This window comes from Enhydra lutris, unplaced genomic scaffold, assembly GCF_002288905.1.
Source record: "Enhydra lutris kenyoni isolate GAN:26980312 unplaced genomic scaffold, ASM228890v2 scaffoldscaffold66, whole genome shotgun sequence".
NCBI classification, from domain to species: Eukaryota; Metazoa; Chordata; class Mammalia; order Carnivora; family Mustelidae; genus Enhydra; species Enhydra lutris.
In genome coordinates this window covers 17,248,350-17,270,713 of record NW_019154150.1, presented here as the reverse complement: position 1 = coordinate 17,270,713, position 22,364 = coordinate 17,248,350, and the positions used below count along the sequence as shown (strand labels likewise).

Below are 22,364 nucleotides of genomic sequence, written 5' to 3'. Positions count from 1 at the left end.
AGATTTCATTCTTTCTTATGGCTGAATGATGTTCCACTACATATATATGTATATATATATGCATGACATACAAATACCATAATTTTTTATCCATTCGTCCACCAATAAGCATTTGGGCTGCTTACATATCTTGGCTGCTGTAAATAATGCTACAATAAGCATAGGGATGCACATATTTTTTCCAAGCCACTGGTTTTATTTTCTTCAGATAAGTACCCAAAAGTGGAACCATTGGATCATGTGATAGTTCTATTGTTAATTTTTTGAGGTATCTCCATACTGTTTTCCAAGTGGCAGCACCAATTTGCATTCCCACCAACAGTGCACATTCCTTTTTCTCCACATCCTCACCAGCATTTGTTATTTCTAGTCTTTTTGATACTAGCCATTCTAACAAGTGTGAGGTGATATCTCAGCGAGATTTTGGTTTGCATTTCTCTGATGATGAGTGATGCTGAGCTTCTTTTCATGCACTTGTTGGCCGTCTGTATGTCTTCTTTGGAAAGATGTCTGTACAGATCTTCTGTTCATTTTTTAATCAGATTGTTTAATCTGATTGTTTGCTTCTTTGCTATCGAGTTATGTGTTCTTTATATATTTTAGATATTAGCTCCTTATCAAATATACAATTTGCAAGTATATTCTCCCATTCAGCGGGTTACTCTTTCATTTTGCCAATGATTTCCTTTGCTGTGCAAACTTTTATTTATATTTGCTTTTATTGCTCTTAGTTTTTGTTTTCAGATGATTTAAAAACATCATCTCGAAGACTTATGTTAAAGAGCTTAGGGCCTTTGTTTTCTCTAAGAATTTTATGGTTTCAGGCCTTATGTTCAAATTTTTAATCCATTTTGAGTTCATTTTTGTGTATGCTATAAGATAGTACTTGAGTTTCATTCTTTTGCATATGATTATTTAGTTTTCCCAATGCCATTTATTAAAGCAACTGCCCTTTCCACATTGTATATTCTTGGTTCCTTTGTCATAAATTAATTGACTATATATGTGTGGGTTTATTTCTGGTCTCTGTTCTGTTCCATTGATCTATGCATCTGTTTTTGTTGTTGTTGTTTTTAGATTTTATTTATTTATTTGAAAGAGAGAAAGAATGAGCAGAAGCAGGCAGAATGGCAGGCAGAGGGAAAGGGAGAAGTAGGCTCTCTGCTGAGCAGAGAACAGGACATGGGGCTCAAGCCGAGGACTCTGGGATCATGACCTTAGCTGAAGGCAGATGCTTAACCAGCTGAGTGACAAGTGCTCCTATGTGTCTGTTTTAATGCCAATAGTATACTGTTTTGATTATGATAGCTTTGTAATATAGTTTGAAATCATGGAACATGATGCTTCCAGCTTTGTTCTTTCTCAAAGTTGCCTTGGCTTTTAGGTGTGTGTGTGTGTGTGTGTGTGTGTGTGTGTGGTCCCCTACAAATTTTATGATTATTTGTTCTATTTTTTTTAGAAATACACCATTGGAATTTTGATAGTGATTGCATTGAATCTGTACGTTGTTTTGGGTAGTATGGACATTTTAACAATATTAATTCTTCCAACCCATGAACATGAAATATATTTGCATTTATTTGTGTCTTCTTCAATTTTTTTCTTAATGTCTTATAGTTTTCAATATACATGTCTTTCACTCACTTGGTTAAATTTATCCCTATGTATTTTATTCCTTTTTGATGAAGTTGTAAATGGAATTGTTTTCTCTTTCTGATGGTTTGTTATTATTATGTAGAAATTCAGCATATTTTGTGTATTGATTTTTTATCTTGCAACTTTACTAAATTCATTTATAAGTTCTAACAACTTTTTGATGAAATCTTTAAGGTTTTTTATTTATATTATCATGTCATCTGTAAATAGTGACTTCTCCTTTTTCAATTCAGATGTCTTTAATTTTTTTTTGCCTAATTTCTCCAGCTATGAACTCTTAATACTATGTTGAATAAAAGCAGTAAAAGTAAGCATCCTTGTCTTGTTCTTGATCTTGAAGAAAGGCTTTCTACTTTTGAGGATGATATTACTTGTGGGCTTGTCATTTATGGCTTTTATGATGTTGAAGTTTATGACTTTTATACCTGCTTTGTTGATATTGAATATTGGATAATGGGTATTGATAATTATTTTAATTTCAGGAAGGTTTTCCTTTCACTGAACATTAAGCCAGGAATTGGTTAAACTTCTGATATTTTCAGGAGAGGTTTTCCAGAGTCATTTCTTCCTATTGTTTGAGTAAACATTACTTGATAAGCTATATACACTGCTATTGTATGTCTTAGCTTGTCATATTGATAGGGAGCTCTTGAAACTACCCCCACCCACCCACCATCCCAGCTCTAAAACTTAGGAACTTTTCTGATGGGTACAACTTTACCTTGCAAGGACTTGAATGTAGACAGACTCTATGAGAAAACTGAATTTGTCATACCCACATAGTAAATTTCAGACCCATTTTTCAGCTCCAGGCTAGAGAACTTGGCTTTGGAGGATATGCTTTTGTTTGGCTCAGTGGGAGCTACAGCACCAAGGTGCAATATATTCCCCAGGAGCTGTTCTCACTGTGTGTCCCCTCTCCTTCATTAGCCACTGCCACCCTTGTAGTCACAGTTTGTGCCATCATTTTTCCCCTTGCCACCTTGGCTCCTTGTCCTCTCTGACTCTCCGTCTTGCTTCTTGTCTACATATATTTATGAAACATCAGATTTGACTCCTTGCTGTGTCAATGTCTCATGTTTTCTGAGATAAGACTGAGTAGCAAGAATATCCATTTTTAGTCTGATTGTTTGCTTAGGGCATTTGGGGACTAACAAGCATCCCAACTTGGACCACCCTTCCCACCAGACATGGTCTTGGCATGACTGCCAATTAAGGTTGTGTTCTTTTGTGGGTATCTCAGGTACCTAAGTAGCAGGCATTTTAGATGCCCAGAGTTGCCTTAGTTTCTTTTTTTTTTTTTTTAAGATTTTATTTATTTATTTGACAGAGAGAGATTACAAGTAGACAGAGAGGCAGGCAGAGAGAGAGAGGGAAGCAGGCTCCCCGCTGAGCAGAGAGCCCGATGCGGGACTCGTTCCCAGGACTCCGAGATCATGACCTGAGCCAAAGGCAATGGCTTAATCCACTGAGCCACCCAGGCGCCCAGTTTCTGTCTTTTTGAAGCCCTAATTATTCACCTCTCTTTCCAATTCTGTGAGTTCCAAAATCCTTTCAGTAAACTCCCCCAAAAAGTGAGCAAGAGTCATTCTGTGTTCTGTGAAACAAGACAACCATAACTCATACTCTGAATAACTTAGCTTCTGTAGCCATTTCCAGGTAAGGAAAGCTAAAACCAACTAGACACGCCTTACTCTGTATAACTCTGGACCTTCAGAATTCCCCATCTACCTTTTTATTATTCTCTAAAACTCGGAGATCATCCAGTTACTGTCAGAAAATAAGCTTGCTGTTTTATTTTCTCTTTTTAAAAATATTCTTCTTAAATACAAGTCTGGATGACTGAGGTCAATGGGTAGAGTACTGTCTTAGCAAAAAAAGTTTAGTACAACACTGCCAAAAAGAAATATAATGCAAGCCACAGATGGAGCCACCTGTGTGATTTTATCTTTTCTAGTAGCAGATGCCATAATTACTTATAAAATAGTACCAGTAGTTAACATAAAATATTTACAATGGATCAGGTACTGAGCTAGGCACCTTATACAAATTATTTCATTTAGGCCTCATAATAACCTTGTGAGGAAAATATCTTTATTAACTCCATTTAACAGATAGAGTAACTGAGGCCAGAGAGATTACAAAAAACTGCCCAGACACCAATAAGTGGTAGAAGCAGAATTCAAAGCCAGATACCCTGAGTTCAGGCACCATGTTGATAATTACCACATCCTACTTTTTTCAAAAAAGGCAAACAAGAAAACACTGCTTCTTGTGTCTCATCAACCACACTAAACTATTTGGACATATATTTTGTACTCCTAAAACAATAAGCAATTATCTTGGAACTATGCATTAAATTATAATGTGCTACAATTTAATATATAGTTTTAAAACCAATTTGCTCAAGTGTTGACTTCAGAATTTTAAATGTGTTCCATTTAACCAGCAATTTAAATGAAAATTTAAATAAATGCTATAAATGGGTGCCTCATTTGCATGATCTGTTGATGAACTCCGATACAAAGCTCATCTGTGCCCTGGGTTCTGCCTCCTAGCTTAGGCCTTTGGCAGATCATTTTCTAGATGACTAGAGGACAGTAACTCTTAGCTCCTTACCATCTCAACACACATGTTGTGACAGTCATATGAAGCCAACCTCAAATGCAGGAAACCTTACTTATCAAAACTTTTTTATTGAGTTTCTAACATGTGATTATAAGGAATATACTGAGAAGCTGCTTAGAATGACAGACCTTTCCAAGAAGCATCTTAAAGTAAAAATAGATGGTCTAAACTGCCTACTATGGAGGGAGGACTCTGTCACTTGCAGGGCAAATGCATTGCTGAGTGGAGTATGCACATTTAGGGACAGAAATGAACTGCTCAGTGAAGTACGAAAGAAGTTGAGGCTGCCACCAACATCTTCCTTCTCATCCTTTACATACACAGAATCAGCCTCACCCCCATATAAAATCAGAGCAAATATTCTAAAAATTTGAACCTACCTGGGAGCCAACACAGTCACATAAAATGCACTATAGATGGTATCCCTGATCTATGGTCAACGTGTTTGTTCTGGGGAATACCCACATGTCTCATTGCTACTCTGATGTCGATAAATGAAGTACTCATGGAATGGTGTGTAACAGATCATCAAGACACTGGCATGGGTTAGTCCCTAGCTGAGACCCACTGAGGCATGAGTTTGGATCCATCTAGAATATAAGCCAAGGTTTGTCTGAGGCCAATTTTATGTGAGAACATGGGATCTTAGAGCTTGACAATCACAGATAATTTAACAAATGTCCTCATTTTGAATTTGAGAAAACTAGGATTTAGTGGCACACAGATTGTTTGGTGTACCCCCTTCTATAGGTCTACCAGAGCCTCTAAGAGCTGTCTGTACTTCATCCTTCATAAGCATCTGGAATTGATACAATAGTACTCATATAACACTCATATAATAGTAGCTAGCATTTATCTAGCACTCACTCTGTGCCTGGTTTTTCGTAAGTCCTTTACAAATAATGGTATATTTATCCCACACAGCAAACCTGGGAAAATACAAACAACTAAAACTCACTCTGGTTAAGTTAAGCATAAAAATGATTTATTGGAAGGATGTATCAGTTAGCTACAGTTGCATAACAAATGACCCCAAAACTTAAGAAAACAATGATACATTGTTTCTCATGATTCTGTGGCTTGGCTGGGTGACTCTGCTGGTCTTGCCTGGGCTCACTCACACAACTTCATCAGTTTGTGCATTGGCTGGGATCTGAGCTCATCTGGAAGGATTGGGATAGCTGGACCTTGTTCTCCACATAAGGTTTCATTTTCAAAGAGATTAGACTGTTCTTCCTCACAAGGTGATAGCAGGTTTTAAAACAATGAAGGTAAAAGCTGAAAAGCCTCTTGAGGCCTTGGATTTTATGTCACATAACAGCACCTCTGCCATGCTCTGTTGATCAAAGCAAGTCACAAGAACATTTGGATTCAAAGAAATTTTTTAAAAAGTCCACCTCTTGAAGACCAAAGGTAATGTCACATTGCAAAGTGGTATGCATACTAGGAGGGAATAAAGGACTTTGAAGACATTTTTTCCTAATCTACTGGAGCCTATCCTCTTATCAAAAATTATTCATATTCCTTCTATTCACAGAATAGGCTTGTTCCCATCCCCAAACCTTACCCCCAATCTCATCCTGTTATAGAAACAGGCTTGTAGTCCAGGATCTCGTGATTTGTATCAGGTCTGTAAGTATACAAGGTTCTAGTTGCAGTTGTTCTAGGTTCAGAGACCCATAAACTAAAAACAAAGTATCAGACACCACACTCAACATAAAATAGTGAGAAGGATGGGATTACTACCACACACACTCCCAGGAAAGAAAGGCAGGCATAGGGCCAGTCTCTGGTCCATAGCAGTTCTGAAATCTAACCAAGGACATATTGCACATATTGAATGGGGTCTGCTTCTGCCCTCTGGGGAAGCCAAAAGGTGTCAGAGCTCAGATTTTGAACTCAGGGCTATCTGATTCCTGAGCCTATGATGTAATTCCTGTTCTCCATTTACTAGGAGAAGAGTGATGAGGACAATGGTGTGCTAGAAAGCTGGTTTCTGATTGGTAGCACTTAATCTATTTTTGTGGTGTAAAAACTCCCCTGAACTAATCTCAAGATACTAACAGTTTAATAATTGGCTTACAACATTTCTGAATATTTAACACTCTTATGAACTGGTATGAAGTGGCTTCGGCACACCACAGGATAAGGAGTTAGGAAAACAAAAGTCCTTCAATAAGGAAATGTAATAACAGTTAATAAAAATGGAGTAGAGCAGTTCTTCTTGTGTGTATCTGTGCTCAAGCCATCTGATTTCCAAGTCAATCATCTTTATCTCTTTGCCTGCAGCTTTTCTATTTTGGCAAAACTGCTCTACCCACTTACATGGCAAGTCTGACGTTCTGAAAAATTAATACTCATATCTCAGCATCCTTCAACCAACCACTGATAGAAATTAATATATAAATATCCAGCTCTTTTGTTTTTCACATGGGATAACTCTGAGGTGTGGATTCTTCGCTAACACCCTGAGTTCTCCAGCAGAATTAAGCTTCGATTACCCACAGTGATACCTTGCTTTATAATGTGTTCTATATAGCTCTGAAACCACCTTCCAAAGAAACTATTTGTGCTCTAATGGTTGACTTAAGGTCTGCTCCTGGAAAATTCAGATCAAGACAAATGATCATCATTTCTTGAATGCCTGTGTCCCAGACACTGTACTAAACACTTATATTTTTTTATGCAACTCTTAATGACATTAACAAGTATCATCCCCAATTCTACAAATATAAAATTGAGGTCCTTTTGTGGGGGTCACATAGCTGGTATAGTAAATAACAGAACTGATATTCAAACTATGATTGATTGCAATGTCTCTTGTCTTTTCACTAAACGATGCTGCCCCTCTCATAGGGGAGACTGGATGAACACTCATGAAACAATAAAAGAACAATTAACTGCTAAACTGACATATTGTATTGAACACTTCTGGACAAAACTGTCATCGTACGTATGTTCCACAATTACTTTCTGAAATCTCTTTTGCTGTACCATCAACTTGAAAAATAAGGCCACGGACAAATATTAGGAAATTCAATTTTTCATAGATTTTCTTTCTCCTCCATCACTGCTTCACACAAATTAGGTACTGAAATAAAACTGAGCTGATGGCACAATAGAATATACCATGATGAAAATGCATATGAAAAAAATATGTTCCCTGGATGTATTTTTTGGCCTGCATAGCATTTGAAAGAACAAATAAGATATGTCATAAAATACCAACTAAGTCTCTATTGATTTTGAAAGTCGATGCAGAGCATTAGGAGATCAAACAACACAACATCCAGAGTGCTGAATTGGGAATAGTCTTATCAGCAAGAAACTCAAACAAAAGGAGGACTTAGCAATATATTTAATAGGCAAAAACTGGAGTGTGGAAATTTAAAATTTATCAATGCTGCAGCTAAATCACCGAAACAGATTTTAATATTTAACAATGGCTTGCTGATATTAAGTAATTTAGAAAGTTGCTTTGTAATATTTCCCATTAAAAAACTCCTGAATGCTGAAATTCTCAGCACTGCACCTCAGACACTGGTGGAAACAAACATAAAATTTAACTGCTTTAACAGTATTTTACAGTGTTGATTTCTTACTTTTAATTATCTGCTCTGACAATATGCACAGAAAGAACATTCTGAAGTTTGGGATGGGGGAGTTCTAGCTCCAACTCTAGCCCTACCTAGTTCTGTGACTGCAGGTAGTACTTTCCTCTGGTTAAATGATGCTGTCGGTTAAATGATGCTCTATAAGATATCTTGCCACTCTACCTGTCAATGATTCTTGGACTAACGCCATCTTGCAGTTAAAATCCTATTCATGTAATGAACACAGATCACATCCCAGCATTTCTAAAAGAGGTCCGCATCAATGCTCTGCACTACTGAGAATTCCTTAAAATATTCAGGACCACCATGGTGGTGTTCATGGGAGGAAATGGTGGTGTTCATGGGAAGAAATGGTGAAGAAGGTGGTCTTTTAGGGCCCTGGGGATGACGTCAGGCACAACAAAGCTGGTTTATGTCCCAAACCTTTCTATATTATTTTGCCTGTAAGAGACTGTAAACATGAATGAATGAAGTAATACTTGAGCTTTAAATTATAGGATGACTTGACAGACATTTGCTACTCATTGCTTTTCCCTCTTTAAAAAACAAATAATGGGGCGCCTGTGTGGCTCAGTGGTTGAAGCCTCTGCCTTCGGCTCAGGTCATGATCTCAGGGTCCTGGGATCGAGTCCCGCATCGGGCTCTCTGCTCAGCAGGGAGCCTGCCTCCTCCTCCTGTCTCTCTCTCTCTGCCTGCCTCCCTGCTTACTTGTGATCTGTCTGTCAAATAAATAAAAAAATTAAAAAAAAAAAAAACAATTTAAAAAAAAATAAAAAACAAATAACTTTACTGCTAAGCCTCACTTACCATGGGACTTTATCATCACAGACGTGAGACCCAGCTTTGTGCATATTTACCTTTGGCAACTGCACTCCCCAAAGACACTGGTGTCAATGGCAGTGGCTGAAGCAGCCAATTTCATTTGTGTCAAGTTTGTTTGTGGCATCATTACCTTTATGATACACAGGTATAGCAAGAAACTTTAAGTGTTTTTATTTTGGTTCTTAATTAATCTTGTCTTCCCCATGAGGCCCCATTGCTAGAAAGAGTAACAAAATTTACCTTACTTGGTACAATCTGGTTAAAATTTGGTCAAATATAATAAACAGTCTCTTTAGATGATGCTCAGTTCTACTGTGTAAAAATGCTTGCTCTCCTAGATTCCCATTTCCCTTTCTCCTTAATACTCTCCTCGATGACTTTGAGCTATTTTTTTGCAAGCGACTCAACTTCAAGATGGTGGAAGAATGATAAGATCCTTGGATCAGCATAGCGTCCACTGGCACCTTTGTCTCTCGGCAATCTCACTTTCTACATCCTTTCTCACCTAGCCATCATGGCTGAGGAACATTCATAGACTCTTTCCCTCACCTTCATCAGATACTGGGGGTGCTCCATGACTGGGGTGACCTCACCTTGGCTGTTGATAATGGTATAAACTCTCCAGGCTTATGCCACACCCTTCATCACCTCCCCAGTAGAGCAGGTCCATCCCATGATTTCTGCCTTCATCTTTATCAGAGAGGGACCCTTGGGAGGACCAAGGGTACTTGATCCAACCACCTTCCTCAGAAAGAGCCATGCTCACATCATAAAAGGCTAAATCCAGCTTCTTCCTCCACATCCAACTTCAGGGAGCCATCCTTTTTGCTGTGAAGAGATTGCAAGGTGGCCTCCTCCAAGAGAAGCTGGTAAAGGTCTCTGTTATTGCCTTCAATATTCAATAAACCTGCCATGATCCCAAGTAATGAGAAATAGATATCATGTCTTTCAACACTTCCTTCCCTTGCTTCAACCTCTTTTTCCCTCCCCATTATCATCTCGTGTCAGAAATGGAGATTTTTCATTGACTTTTCTTACATTAAATAGTCCCTTTTTCCTCCTAGCTTTAAAAGTGCACAAAGGTTATCTTCTCTGTGCTATAGACAGACTCCACGATTGTGTCTCCTAAGCCTAGGAGGTCATGTTAAAGGGGAAATAAAAGAATTGAGAGAGCCCTGTCTCAAGGCAATAGCCTGACTTGTAAAACTACCATTTTCCTTTGAAATTCTTATTTTGACCATGGAATCTAACTAGTAATTATCTTTCTCTTTGCATTCTACCTGTAAGGATCGTCATCTCTCTTAGGCAGACAGCTATTTTCAGAGAAGAGTGGGTACTCAGACATAGCAGGGAAAAAGCATGGTAATATTTTTTTTGAAATATCATATGCATGAAATGCTCTAAAATTGGATTGTGCTGAGAGTTGCACCACTCTGTAAATTTGCTAAAAATTGAATTGCACATTCAAACAGGTAAATTTTATGATATGTAAATCATACCTCAATAAAGCTCTTAAAAGTCATGTGCACAGTATAAAAGAGTGAGCACAGTTGCTCAGCCTCCTGTAGGCTGTGCTATGGGCCTCTTAGTTGCACTGCCGATGAGAGCATCAGAAACAGAGCAAACAAGGAAAGCACGTGCAGGCATTGTCCTCTCCATAAGGGTTAGGGATCAGTCATACTCCCAGTACAGTTCAGCAAGCAGAAAGCCATAACTTTCCTTTAAACTGAGACTTACTTGCCCAATCTGTTTACATGGGTATCTCTCCAGCTATAAAATGTTATCAGTTTCTTCAGATCGTGAGCATGAACTGTAATTATGCATGTATGTGTTTACATAAAAATATTTTTTCACTGGCACATACTCTCTATGGAAGCTTCTTATCTGGCAACATCAAATATCCAGAACTTACACAAAAATACAAAAGAATGCAAAATAAATAAATAGAACAATGTTACTGTAATAGATACCTATACACCTAGTCAGATTTCATTCAAAGGCAATCTACCTTTCATCAGCTACAATTCCAACCTTTTGTGGGCTAGAAAACCAAGAATATGAGACAATAACCAAGCTTGTTAAAAGCAGTAAATTGGAGGAAGTGTGGCAAGTGGTGACTAAAGATACTATTAGGATTTATGAGAAGAAAGACAAAGGAGCGGACACTCATGGGAGACCATGATGAAGGAGACAGAAACAGTACAAAAGAAGCTACAAGAATTCAAAAACAGCAGGGGCACCTGGGTGGCTCAGTGGTTAAGCCTCTGCCTTCAGCTCAGGTCACGATCCCCTGAGATCGAGCCCTGTATCGGGCTCTCTGCTCAGCAGGGAGCCTGCTTCCCCCTCTCTCTCTGCCTGCCTCTCTCCCTACTTGTGATCTCTCTCTGTCAAATAAATAAATTAAATCTTTAAAAAAAAAAAGAATTAAAAAACAGCAATCTGCCCCTCATTCAATGAAGGGACAAACAGCTGGATACATCTCAACTCCTAGAAATGTTATATTATTCAGTGTTCACAATGGTAACTCCAAGATACACAGAAGAGGCTTAAACTTGTTGAGTGAGGCAAGTAGGTTTTACAATTATTTTATAAATTACTCTATTCTTAAAAGCCTGTTTTGCTTATTTTTAAATTAGGTATCCCTTTTTTATTTACCACTTAAACTATTTTAACATAAGATAAAATTTACCATTTTAACTATTGTTAAGTATATAGTTCACTATGTTGAAGTATATTCACGTTGTTGTGAAACAGATCTCCAGTACTTTTTCATCTTGTCAAAATGAAACTCTATAACCACTAAATACTTTTCCTCTTCCCTTATTCTCCTACCCCCTGGTAACCACCATTCTACTTTATTTTTTTATGAATTTGATTGCTTTAGTTACCTCATTTAAGTGGATCATGTAATAGTCATCTGATCATACAATGTGGTGATGTCTGGCATATTTCATTTAACATAATGTGCTCAAGGTTCATCCACAGGGTAGCATGTGACAGGATTTCTACCCACTCCATTGTATATAAAAACCACATTTTGTTTATCTACTCATCCACTGATGGACATTTGGGTTGCTTCTATTTCTTGGCTATTGTGAATAGTGGGGCTATGAACATGGATGAGCAAATACCTTTTCAAGACCCTGTTTTCAATTCTTTTGTTTCAATTCTATCCAGAAATGTTTTTGTTGTTGTTGTTGTTGTTTGTTTGTTTGTTTTTTAAATAAGCTCCATGCCCAGTATGGAGCTCAGTGTAGGGCTTGAACTCACAACCCTGAGATCAAGACCTGAACTGAGATCAAGAGTCAGACGCTTAACCTCTGAGACACCCAGGTGCCCCTTATTTTTAACTTTTTGAGGAACCTCTATACTATGTTTCATAGCAATTACACCATTTCACAAGCCCACCGATCATCTACAGGTGTTTCCATTTCTCCATATCCTCCTCAACACTTTTTATTTATTTATTTTTTAAAGATTTTATTTATTTTTTTGACAGACAGAGATCACAAGTAGGCAGAGAGGCAGACAGAGAGAGAGGGGGAAGCAGGCTCCCTGCTGAGCAGAGAGCCTGATGTGGGGCTCGATCCCAGGACCCTGGGATCATGACCTGAGCCGAAGGCAGAGGTTTTAACACACTGAGCCACCCAGGCGCCCCAAGCATCTTTTCATATACTGTTTAGTCACTTGTATATCATCTTTGAAGAAATATTTCTTCAGGTCTTTTGTCTAGTTTTTAATGAGGTTATTTGATTTTTTTTTTTTTTTTTTTGTAATGGAGTGTAGGAGTACTTTATATAGTCTGGATATTAGCTCCTTATCAGAGATATGATTTGCAAATATTTTCTTCCACTTCACAGGTTGCTTTTTCATTCTGTTGGTTGTGTCCTTTGATGCACAAAAGCTTTTTAGGTTGATGAAGTCTCCGGTGTCTATTTTTGGTTTTGTCTCCCATGCTTTTTGTGTAATACCCAAGAAAACATTGCCAAATCAAATGTCATGAAAATTTCCCCCGTGTTTCCTCCTAGGAATTTTGTAGTTTGGGGTATTAAGTTTAGGCCTTTAATTCATTTTTCAGTTATTTTGTATATTGTGTCAAATAAGAGTCCAACTTTATTCTTTCATATGTGGGTGTCTAGTTTTCTGAACATCATTTGTTAAATAGATTGTCCTTTCCCCATTGAGTGGTCTTAAGTTGGAAATCATTTGACCACATACATCAGGGTTTATCTCTTGACTCTCTATTCTATTCCATTGGTCTATTTATCTGTCTGCATGCAAGTATCACACTTTTGATTATTGTAGCTTTGCAATATGTTTTGAAATCAGGAAGTGTGGGTCTTCCAAGTTTGTTATTTTTTAAAAATTTTTGGCTATTTAGGGTCCCTTGAGATTACATATGAATTTTAATGGTGAAATTTTCTATTTCTGCAGAAAATTCTCTTGGAATTTTGGTAAGATTGTATTGAATCTGTAGTTCACTTTGGGTGGTATAAACATCTTAACCATATTAAGTCTTCCAATCAATGAACATGGGATGTCTTTTCATTTACTGGTGGGTTCTTTAATTTCTTTCAGTAATGTTTGCAGTTTTCAGTGTAGAAACTGCTCATCTCCCTGATTAGATTATATGTAAGAATTATTTGTGATGCTATTTTAAATCCTAAAATGTTTTTTATACAAACTTTAAGTGTATGTCTCTTAAAGAGATTATCAGTGAGACAGTTAGATGTAGAATAGACAACAGATATCCTATTGGTCTAAATCCTTCAACTCTAAATATCCTATTTGTTCAACAAAATCCACACCCTTTCAAGTCTGAGTCTATAAAATTTAGCCATCCCACCACCAATAAGAAGCAGAAAAGGAACAGCAAAGATGCATCCTATGGTGTCTTCTTGAGTTTGGGGACCAACACTTATTGGCACTCACTCCTAACTGAAAGGGACCCTACCACAGAAGCACAGTCAAAACCACTTTAAGTAAAGTATTTCAACCACATCTGCGAATGTGCAATGAAGCAGAGCTAAGGCAGGAAAAGTCCTGCTCTATAATAACTCCATTGCATGAGAATTTTGTGCTGTATTATTCATAAAAGGAGTATCAGGTGAAACCCCACATTGAAGGTCTCTGTGATTCATTTTGTGTTCAAATCTGCAACTTCTATTGAAGAGATGGTCCTTAAAGCTGTGATGACCAAGGAAGCAGACCAACTACAGTTCCTTAAATCCAGCAGAGAAAGGCTTTGTCCTTGCACAAACCCAGGAAAATGTTGAGCTCAACCATCATAATTTAATCACTAGCAAAAACAGGAACAAACAAACAAAGGAAACCTATCTCCTTGCTATAGTTTTCTATTATATTCTCTACGTGTGCTGCTTTAGTTCTGTGTAGGAAGACTATTAAAAATCACTGCCCCCCCCAAACACACACACACAAAAGTCACTGTCCCTTTTTCAATGACTCTATTAGGAGTGGTAGAGGTCAAAGGTCTCCTTCCTCATATTACAATGCACTTGCTATTTGCTTTGAGGGTTCTATTTAGACTAAATCTTCTTTTAAGACATACTCCCCATAGAGTTCCATACATATTTATCCATATAATTCAATGTTGTAAATATTTATTGAGGGATGAATGTAGGACATACTAATCTTCAATGTGCCAGGTACCTAACATACATTCTCACAAAATCCATGAGGTTAGTAGTGTTATTTGCTATCATCTCCATTGTACTGGGAAGTGAACTGATGCTCAGAAAGAGGTCTCACTGTTATTAGTGTCAGAAACTGAGCTTTGGTCTATAAAAAGCAAAACTCAAACCCTGTCCTTCCCTAGCACTGTCTTGACTGAGTGCAAATTGGTCAGGATGAACATTTGTCAAAAAAATAAATATTTTCGATAACTGGATCTTTGGATTTTCAAGAATTGGTAATCTTGATGCACTCCTATGCAAATTTCATCTCTATATTATGCCTTAATATGTTGTTAATCATTTTTTGGATTTGTAGGGTTCTCTCTCTGTTTGTGTGTGTGTGTGTGTGTGTGTGTGTGTGTTTCTATATTTTAATTAGACTTCAGCCAATTATTTCTCTTCTAACTTATTTGTGATTAAAAAAATATTGAAACAACTTGACTATTCAACAATTGAGGATTAATAAGAACACATTTGGATTCCAATACAAGGATTTGTTTGAACAATAGAAATGACATTCATGCTTGTGTAAGAAAATAGAAAACAGGGGTGCCTAGGTGGCTCAGTGGGTTAAAGCCTCTGCCTTTGACTCAGGTCATGATCCCAGGGTGCTGGGATCGAGCCCCACATAGGGCTCTCTGCTCAGCAGGGAGCCTGCTTCCTCCCCACTCTCTCTCTGTCTGCCTCTCTGCCTACTTGTGATCTCTGTCAAATAAATTTAAAAATATATATATTTTTAAAAAAAAAGAAAAGAAAATAGAAAACAAACCAGAGTAATACAATTGGAAAGCCTGGCCAAAAATGAATGAGAAAAACATCTAAGCAAACAAAAACCCCATCTCCACCCCTCTTCCTTATCAAATTAATTTTTTTCTTTTTTTCTGTCAGAAGCAATGAAGACGCATACAGAAAATACAGACAAGCAGAAGAACATAAGGAAAAATCCATTCTCCACCCATTCATATCCAACTACTTTTTATCTGCAAGTATAAATTCTTTCTGTTCCAGTTCCATATGTATAAATGAATTATTTTTCAACAAAATGGACTCTTATTGAAGAAACTATCTTGCAACCTACTACAATTTCAGCAACTCAACATATATATTTTTCAAACTAAACCCTATTGCTAATCCCACATTTTACTCTTACCAGTGATAGAAGAAATAATTGCCTGAATATTAATTATAAGACCAAAAACAGCACAGAAGAAATTGTGAAAAATTCTGAAAATAGGTCACAAAATGACTTAAAACATAAAACTTTGCAAAAGTGCCCATAATGCTCCCAAATCACTAGTCTTTGAAATAATTAGTAAGTGAGAGCATCAATTTTCAATCAACTTATTATAATGCTTAATGAAATTAATTTAAGAATTGAGGGCTCAATATGAGAAGCTCAATAAAATCCTTTATTGCCTAATAGATAAAATGGCATCATAGGTTGTTTCTATAAGTCAAGGATTAAACTATAAATATGTAACTTAACCAAGAGAATGTAGAAGGAGGAAGGGCTGGGGTGGTATAAAGGAGCTCAAAAGAAGGTGATCTTCAAGAAAAACATTGAACTGTGAGCACAATAGCTGAAAAATCCAGATCATGGAGAGTTCTATAGGCCAAATAAGCCAGGCTCTTTAACAGATAAATGACAAGAATAGAAAAGGACAGGAGGGTAAATCTATAAACTAAAAGACATATCACAGGTTCTTCTTAATGGGTAATATTAAATTGCTGTGTCTAGGAATGCACAATTAGATAGTTAAACTATAAAAAAGTGCAAGAAAGTAATTAACTACCCAAGTCAGTCACGGTAGTGATCACTTAAATGGGGGGAAGGAAGGCGCTATAGTTGAAAGGGGGTACATAGGACATGTGCCCCCAAAATGATAGCAAAATTCTACTTCTTCACCTGTGTGGTGATTGCAAGGGTACAAAATAATAGCTAGGGTACAGAATAGTCCCTCATAAACCAAAAGAAGTTTAATGAACACAGAAACTAATCCCCATGGAGATCTGGTCTCTCAGTGAAAGGAAAATGGGGAGGAGAGAGAAGGGGACGGTGCCAGAATCCATGAGTGGGTCAGGAACAAATTTAATGGGGAAGGGTTCTATCTTTGTGATATTATTTTCTTTGAGGTGTTTTCCCATTTCCATATCCATGCTACCACAGTGCTATGGAACAAGGGTCCCACCCTCAAATCAAGAGATTCAGACTTCTAGAGAAGACATATGACAGGGCTGAAGAGCCAGGAGGGGATGGGGTCACAAGGACACTCAATGAGGTTACCAGAGTGCCTATGAGGGCAAATCTAAAAAAAAAAAAAAAAAAAAGTGATCATGATTTCCTTCAGAAGCAAAAAGCAATTCCCCACTTGGAAGAGAAAAGTGGTGCTATTGGCAGACCCTAGTAAAAGAGGCCCGGGATCCCACTTCTCAACTAGAAAACTGAAAAAGCAGCAAGAAATTAAAAAGAAAACAATGTCATGATGTCCCCAGGGATGGTGTTGAAGCAACATTATAATTTCTGCTAAGTATATAAATAAATCAGGTTAAAGATTATTCATTCACCCTTCCATTCCCCAAAAATGGTGATTTTTAAAAAGGGCCAGGGTTGGGGGGTGCAGAATTGAATAGGAGAGGGCTACCTAGCTTTATAAAGGTTCACAAAGGTTCTTGTTCCTGGAGCTAACTCTACAAACAAAAGATAAATAAAAGATACTCAACTTCCATGCACTTGAAAGCACCTCAAGTATATATGTAAAACAATTAGGGAACACTTACAAATTAGATATTCATGTACTGTCATAACATCCTTATATAACAAAGCAGGGAAAACCAAAGGCAGAGGGGAGATCAAAAGTTAGCTTAACAATGATTTGCAAGAAAGCAGTGTACTCAACATGACAACATGTTGGAAAATTAGTATCTTTTGTCATTTTCTTTGAGTCAGAAAGAGGGCACTAAACAAATTACTCAAAATTTTGTTCCTGGAAATCAGAGTTTCAATTTCATTAAAATATACCAGACTTTTAACATTAATTTAAGGTCAGCTTTTCAAGAGAAAAAAATAATCTACAACGCTCCCCCATTGGAACTTGAAATTTGCTTCCATTTTCAAAGTGTTTCCGTTAAGAATCAAAGGCTGAATAAAATAAAAAGAATGAATTTGCAGGTTGATTTATGTGGAAGGTTTGTGGTTTGTATTATTATTTTTTAAAAGATTTTATTTATTTATTTGAGAGAGAGACAGCAAGAGAGAGAGCATGAGAGAGAAGGTCAGAGGAAGAAGCAGACTCCCCATGGAGCAGGGAGCCTGATGCAGGACTCGATTCCAGGACTCTGGGATCATGACCTGAGCTGAAGGCAGTCGCTTAACCAACTAAGCCACCCAGGCACCCTGTGGTTTGTATTATTATCCACAGGGGAAAATATCATTGGAGTCCAAAGAACTGTTAATTTTTTATGGAATTAAAATTTCAATTTGATGTAATCAATTGCCTAAACTCCTCTTGGATGTACTACGGCAACATCACAAACTGTATTCAAGCATGAACAACTCTGTATCTACAAAGGGGTTCCCTAGGATATTCTTCCATAATGTATAGGTCTGTAACAGTCAACAAGAGTTTGTTTATCACAGGCATATCATTTAACATACTCATCAAATGTCACCTTGCTCAATCTGGTCCTACATACTTAGAAATTTACTAAGTCTGACAGATATATATATCCTGTGCTCTTTTAAGGTGTCATAGCCAACATTTGGCACAATTGTTTGTTATCAGACATGTTATCGCCTTATCACCTGCTCAAGGATGACCAGACACATAGCCTAAACCTTCTGGTATTCTCTGGAATTCAAATTTAAGGTTAAACTTTGTGCTTCACTATTCAAACATGACAACTATTGAAGTCATCACAAGACATGTCCAGTGACAAGGATGCATGTTTAATTTAGGAAGAAAAGATACTTTTTTTTTTAAAGTTCCTATCAGAGTTCTAAAGGGTGTACAGCTTTGAAACAAGAATAAAGATTAAAAACAAACAAACAAAAACAAAACAGTGCAGGGCTCAGGTAGTCAGATACAATTATCCTGCTCATCCTTGCCTCCCATAAAGAAGCTTGCCATATTATCAGTAATTTTTTAAACCAATGGTCTACTTTATACTTCTCAATCATTTCTCAAATAGCCAGGTGTCTTAAGTGACAGTGTGTGCTGACCCTAAAAACACAAACACAATAGTTTTACACAAAGCTCCAGCGGTTTCAAGCACTAGTTTACCACACAATGAAATACAATTATAATGCAACTTGAAAAAAAAATTTTTTTTTTGAACAGGATCCGGGGTAATGATGCTGGGAACTTTGGGGGGACAATAAAAGGAACAAACGAAAAAGGTTTCTTGTAGTACAATGGTTCTTGTCTTGCCAACTACTATGCAAAATCCCCCACCCTGAAAATGATCCGCAGGCAACACAAGCCAGGGTACGGACAGGACGCACCTGTGGAGCCCAACCCCCAGAGAGCTTCAGCTTAACGCAGCTTCATTAAGTCGTGTTCTGGTACAATCCGAAAGGGTATTGATGCAAAGAGGAGTTATTCCTGGAGGAGCGCTCCTCCTAAAAGGTCAACAACTAAGTAGTTAGTGAAAATGCCTAAATAGCTGTAGTCATGACCTTTCGAAGGAGGGGCTCTTCCCCAGCGGGGATAGACAAGGGCGGGTAAGGGGTCTACACTGATATCAGCAAACATCCAAACGTTATGGCTGAGTTTTCCCGGGAGCAGAGTTCAGAGTATTTCATCACGCGTTCAAAGCAATCTCAGACCCCTCCCTCGCTAAAGCAGGGAACCATGCCATTACAGGAGAACTAAATGACATCCGCGTTATAAAGTCAGCTTGGGGAATTCTGCTGCACAACACTTTCCTTAAACAACGAACATCCAGTCCCCCGCCCCCCCCCCCACCCCGGTTCCCATCCGAAGCATGTCAGGGCATCACTCTCTCTATGTTGCAGGGTGGAGGTGGGAGGGGTGGTGCTCTGCTTGTCCCAAAGCCGAAGCAAAATCAGCTTTCTTTCAGGGAAGGCACTTGTACGGGGTCTAAGGACACCCGCAGCAGCGCGCCAAGCAGTGAAACCCTGACCTGCGTTTCAATGAACAGCCCTGCACAATATCCATTGCGCTGCAAGCGCGGTTCTTCGCGCTTTATAAAAGTTAACTTGTTTAGTTCTAAAAAATAACCCCTAAAGGTGCAGAAAGGGATGCAAAAAATCCATGAAGGTGGGGACTTCCTACCCACTCCAGCCGCCTTACAGAGAAAACCCTCCTCCTCGTTTCCCTCTAGGTCCACCAGCATCCGCGAGATAAAAACCCGCGTGGGGAGCGATTAAGGGCTAAACTCGCAGCCGCGCGGAGGCCAGTCGTTACCGTCCAGCGGGCACTCGCGGTCCGGGTGGCTGCTCATCGCTGCTCCCCGACTCCAGGCTGTCCCCCGCGCGGCTCGCTCAGTCTAGGCGGCGGCTGCAGTCGCAGAGGCAGCGCCCCCCTTGGGGCCCCGCAGGTGCGCCGGGCAGGAGCTGGGCGCGCGCCACTGCAGAGGGAGAGACAAGGACACAAGCCTGGCGCTCCTTTCTCTTTGCAACCCGAGGCTCTAGCGCCGGTCCCCTGCAGCCCAAGGCTCTCTATTAATACTTGGTGTGCGGCTGGCTGCATGCCATCGACTTGACCCATGGCCAGGGTTCCTTTGACCTTGCTAGGAAGGGGTGGGGAACAGTGTGTAGGAGCGTAGGTGATTTAACTGGGTAGGAGGAGGCAGAGAACAACCCCCAGCTGCTCTCCCAGGCAAGGCCCGTGAATGAGCCTCGGCCCGTGACTTTCCCCAGAGTCCAGCGTTTTGGAGCAACTATCTCGCAGCGTCCGATCTGGCCCCAGAAGCCCTCAGCTAAATATGATGCCTGCTCCAGGCCAGCAGCTCAGGGAACCTATTTTGGGGCCGCTGCCTCGAGCAAGATCCACTCCCCATTCATTCAGAGCCGCCTTGACATTTCAGAGTTCTGCAGGCGAATCCCTTTTCCCCTATCCGATTTCAGCCTCTTGCTTCTGCAAAATTCCAAGTTGGAAAAGGGAAAGGCAGGGGGCTAGTGAGCAAAAGGAGGTGGTGAATTAGAAAGGCCCAATAGACTAAAACGTTCTCAACGCCGTATTTCTTCCAGCAAGCGCATGGAAGTTGGGTTGCGGCCATGTTCCTATTGTAAATTTAAATTTAATCAGCAAATGCTGCTTTTTCGTCGTTACTCTAACAAGCTTTATGTTTAAAGTTAAATTCCCTTGGGAGCTCTAACTTAGGCTGTTGATATGATAGGAGCAATCAGTTAATGCCATTTCAAAGCACATTTATGACAACTACATTAAGGAACTGCATTTATAATCTAGATCTTTCAACAGGCTTAAAAAAAAATTCCTGGTTTATTTTTACACAGAGTCTGGTATGTCTCCTTAGCAGGTGAATTCTTTCCTCTGCTTTCCTAGCATACTTTTAACTCTTCCTCCTTTCCTAACATAGTTTACGTCCCTATCCGTGAAGACATGGCAAACCTTTGCTCTCAAGTAAGAATTGATTATTCCTAATATACCTACAACTAGGGTTATTAAAAATAGTAAAGTTAAGACCCTGCAGACAAGTTTTATGAAGTCTCTGAGACCCCTTCCCCCCCATTTACTCTCTTGTATCCGTTTTCAGCGGATAAAGGACTGAAATCTAGTGATGAAAACATAAATGAGAACTTCAGAAGTTAACCTTTGGTAACTCAATTTAAAAAATACTGAAAGAAGTATACACTCCAGCAAGTTTTTCTTTTTGCTTTTAGCATTGTATATAAGTGAACCCTCTCTATTCCAGCTTGGAACAGTGACCAGTATCCACCACTGCTAAATTATGTATTTCTCTGTGAGAGACAAACCAGGACCAACTGGGCCACAGTGGATTGCAGAAATGTCCATTTTTGCACCTGGACCAGGGAGCCCTCCCATACTCTCCTCTCCCCTGCTCCCACCAGGGAATATACCATTCAGAATTTCTTAGATTGAAAACCAGAAATTGCTCTATGAGCTTACCTGGTAATCTCAACTCTCACATGTATTCTTATAACAAAGGCATTGTTATAGTGTCATATTCAATGTTATGTCAGTATTCAATGCTATACTGTTATATTATCATATTCTTTTGTTCTTTTATTCTTCAGTTACTGAGCTCTTCTCCCTGTTCCTGTTACTAGTAATTTCAGGAAAAATCCTGCCCTCAGTCAGAATACTTTAGTGTGGGTAAGACAGGCTTAGAACCAGCTAAACTTTCTTAGATATTTTATGTTCTTTGAAAGATATGGGGCATCAAGGAGCCACTGCCAAGGAGATGGCTAATTCTACTTGAAGGATTAGGAAATGTTTCCAACCAGAAGTAAGTATTTTCACTAGTGATAGTTGCTATCATGTTTAAACATGCACTGTAAACTAGGCACTCTGCTAAATGCTTTTCATACATTCCTTCCTATAATCCTGATAAGAACAGGAATTATTATTGTGCCCTTTTTATGGATGGACAAGTGGAGTAACTTGCTGGCAAATACAGAGGTGAGGAATTCTAGAACTGCGACTGGAATGTAGCTTCTATGATTACAGAACCTCTCCCCAGTTTTCCAGTTTTTACTCCGGATTGCATTAGTTAGCAAAAACTCTTTCCACAATCTGTAATAAGAGCTTTTCACCAAAACCTTTCAGAAAAAAAAGTGGGTCCTTAGAGAGTACTAAGACAGGTCAGTTGTTATTGTAGGAACCAGACTGCGCTTAGGCAGTCAGGATTCCTCACAAAGAAGCTTCTACTTCTCCACAACAAGTGGCTCTTAAAACACACACACACACACACACACACACACACACACACACACACACACACACAC

At 38.8% G+C, this 22,364-nt stretch overlaps 1 protein-coding gene across 1 annotated transcript in view; it reads right to left on the bottom strand.

The window, feature by feature from the left end:
• Window positions 1-20,124, bottom strand: part of LOC111159122 (glutamate decarboxylase like 1) — a 185,775-nt gene extending 165,651 nt beyond the window's left edge. The window contains 4 exon segments of the mRNA XM_022521539.1: window positions 19,840-19,899; window positions 19,902-19,974; window positions 19,976-20,026; window positions 20,029-20,124. Of these exon segments, the coding sequence (XP_022377247.1) occupies window positions 19,840-19,899; window positions 19,902-19,974; window positions 19,976-20,026; window positions 20,029-20,124 (280 nt within the window).
• Between the last annotated feature and the right edge of the window lie 2,240 nt (window positions 20,125-22,364).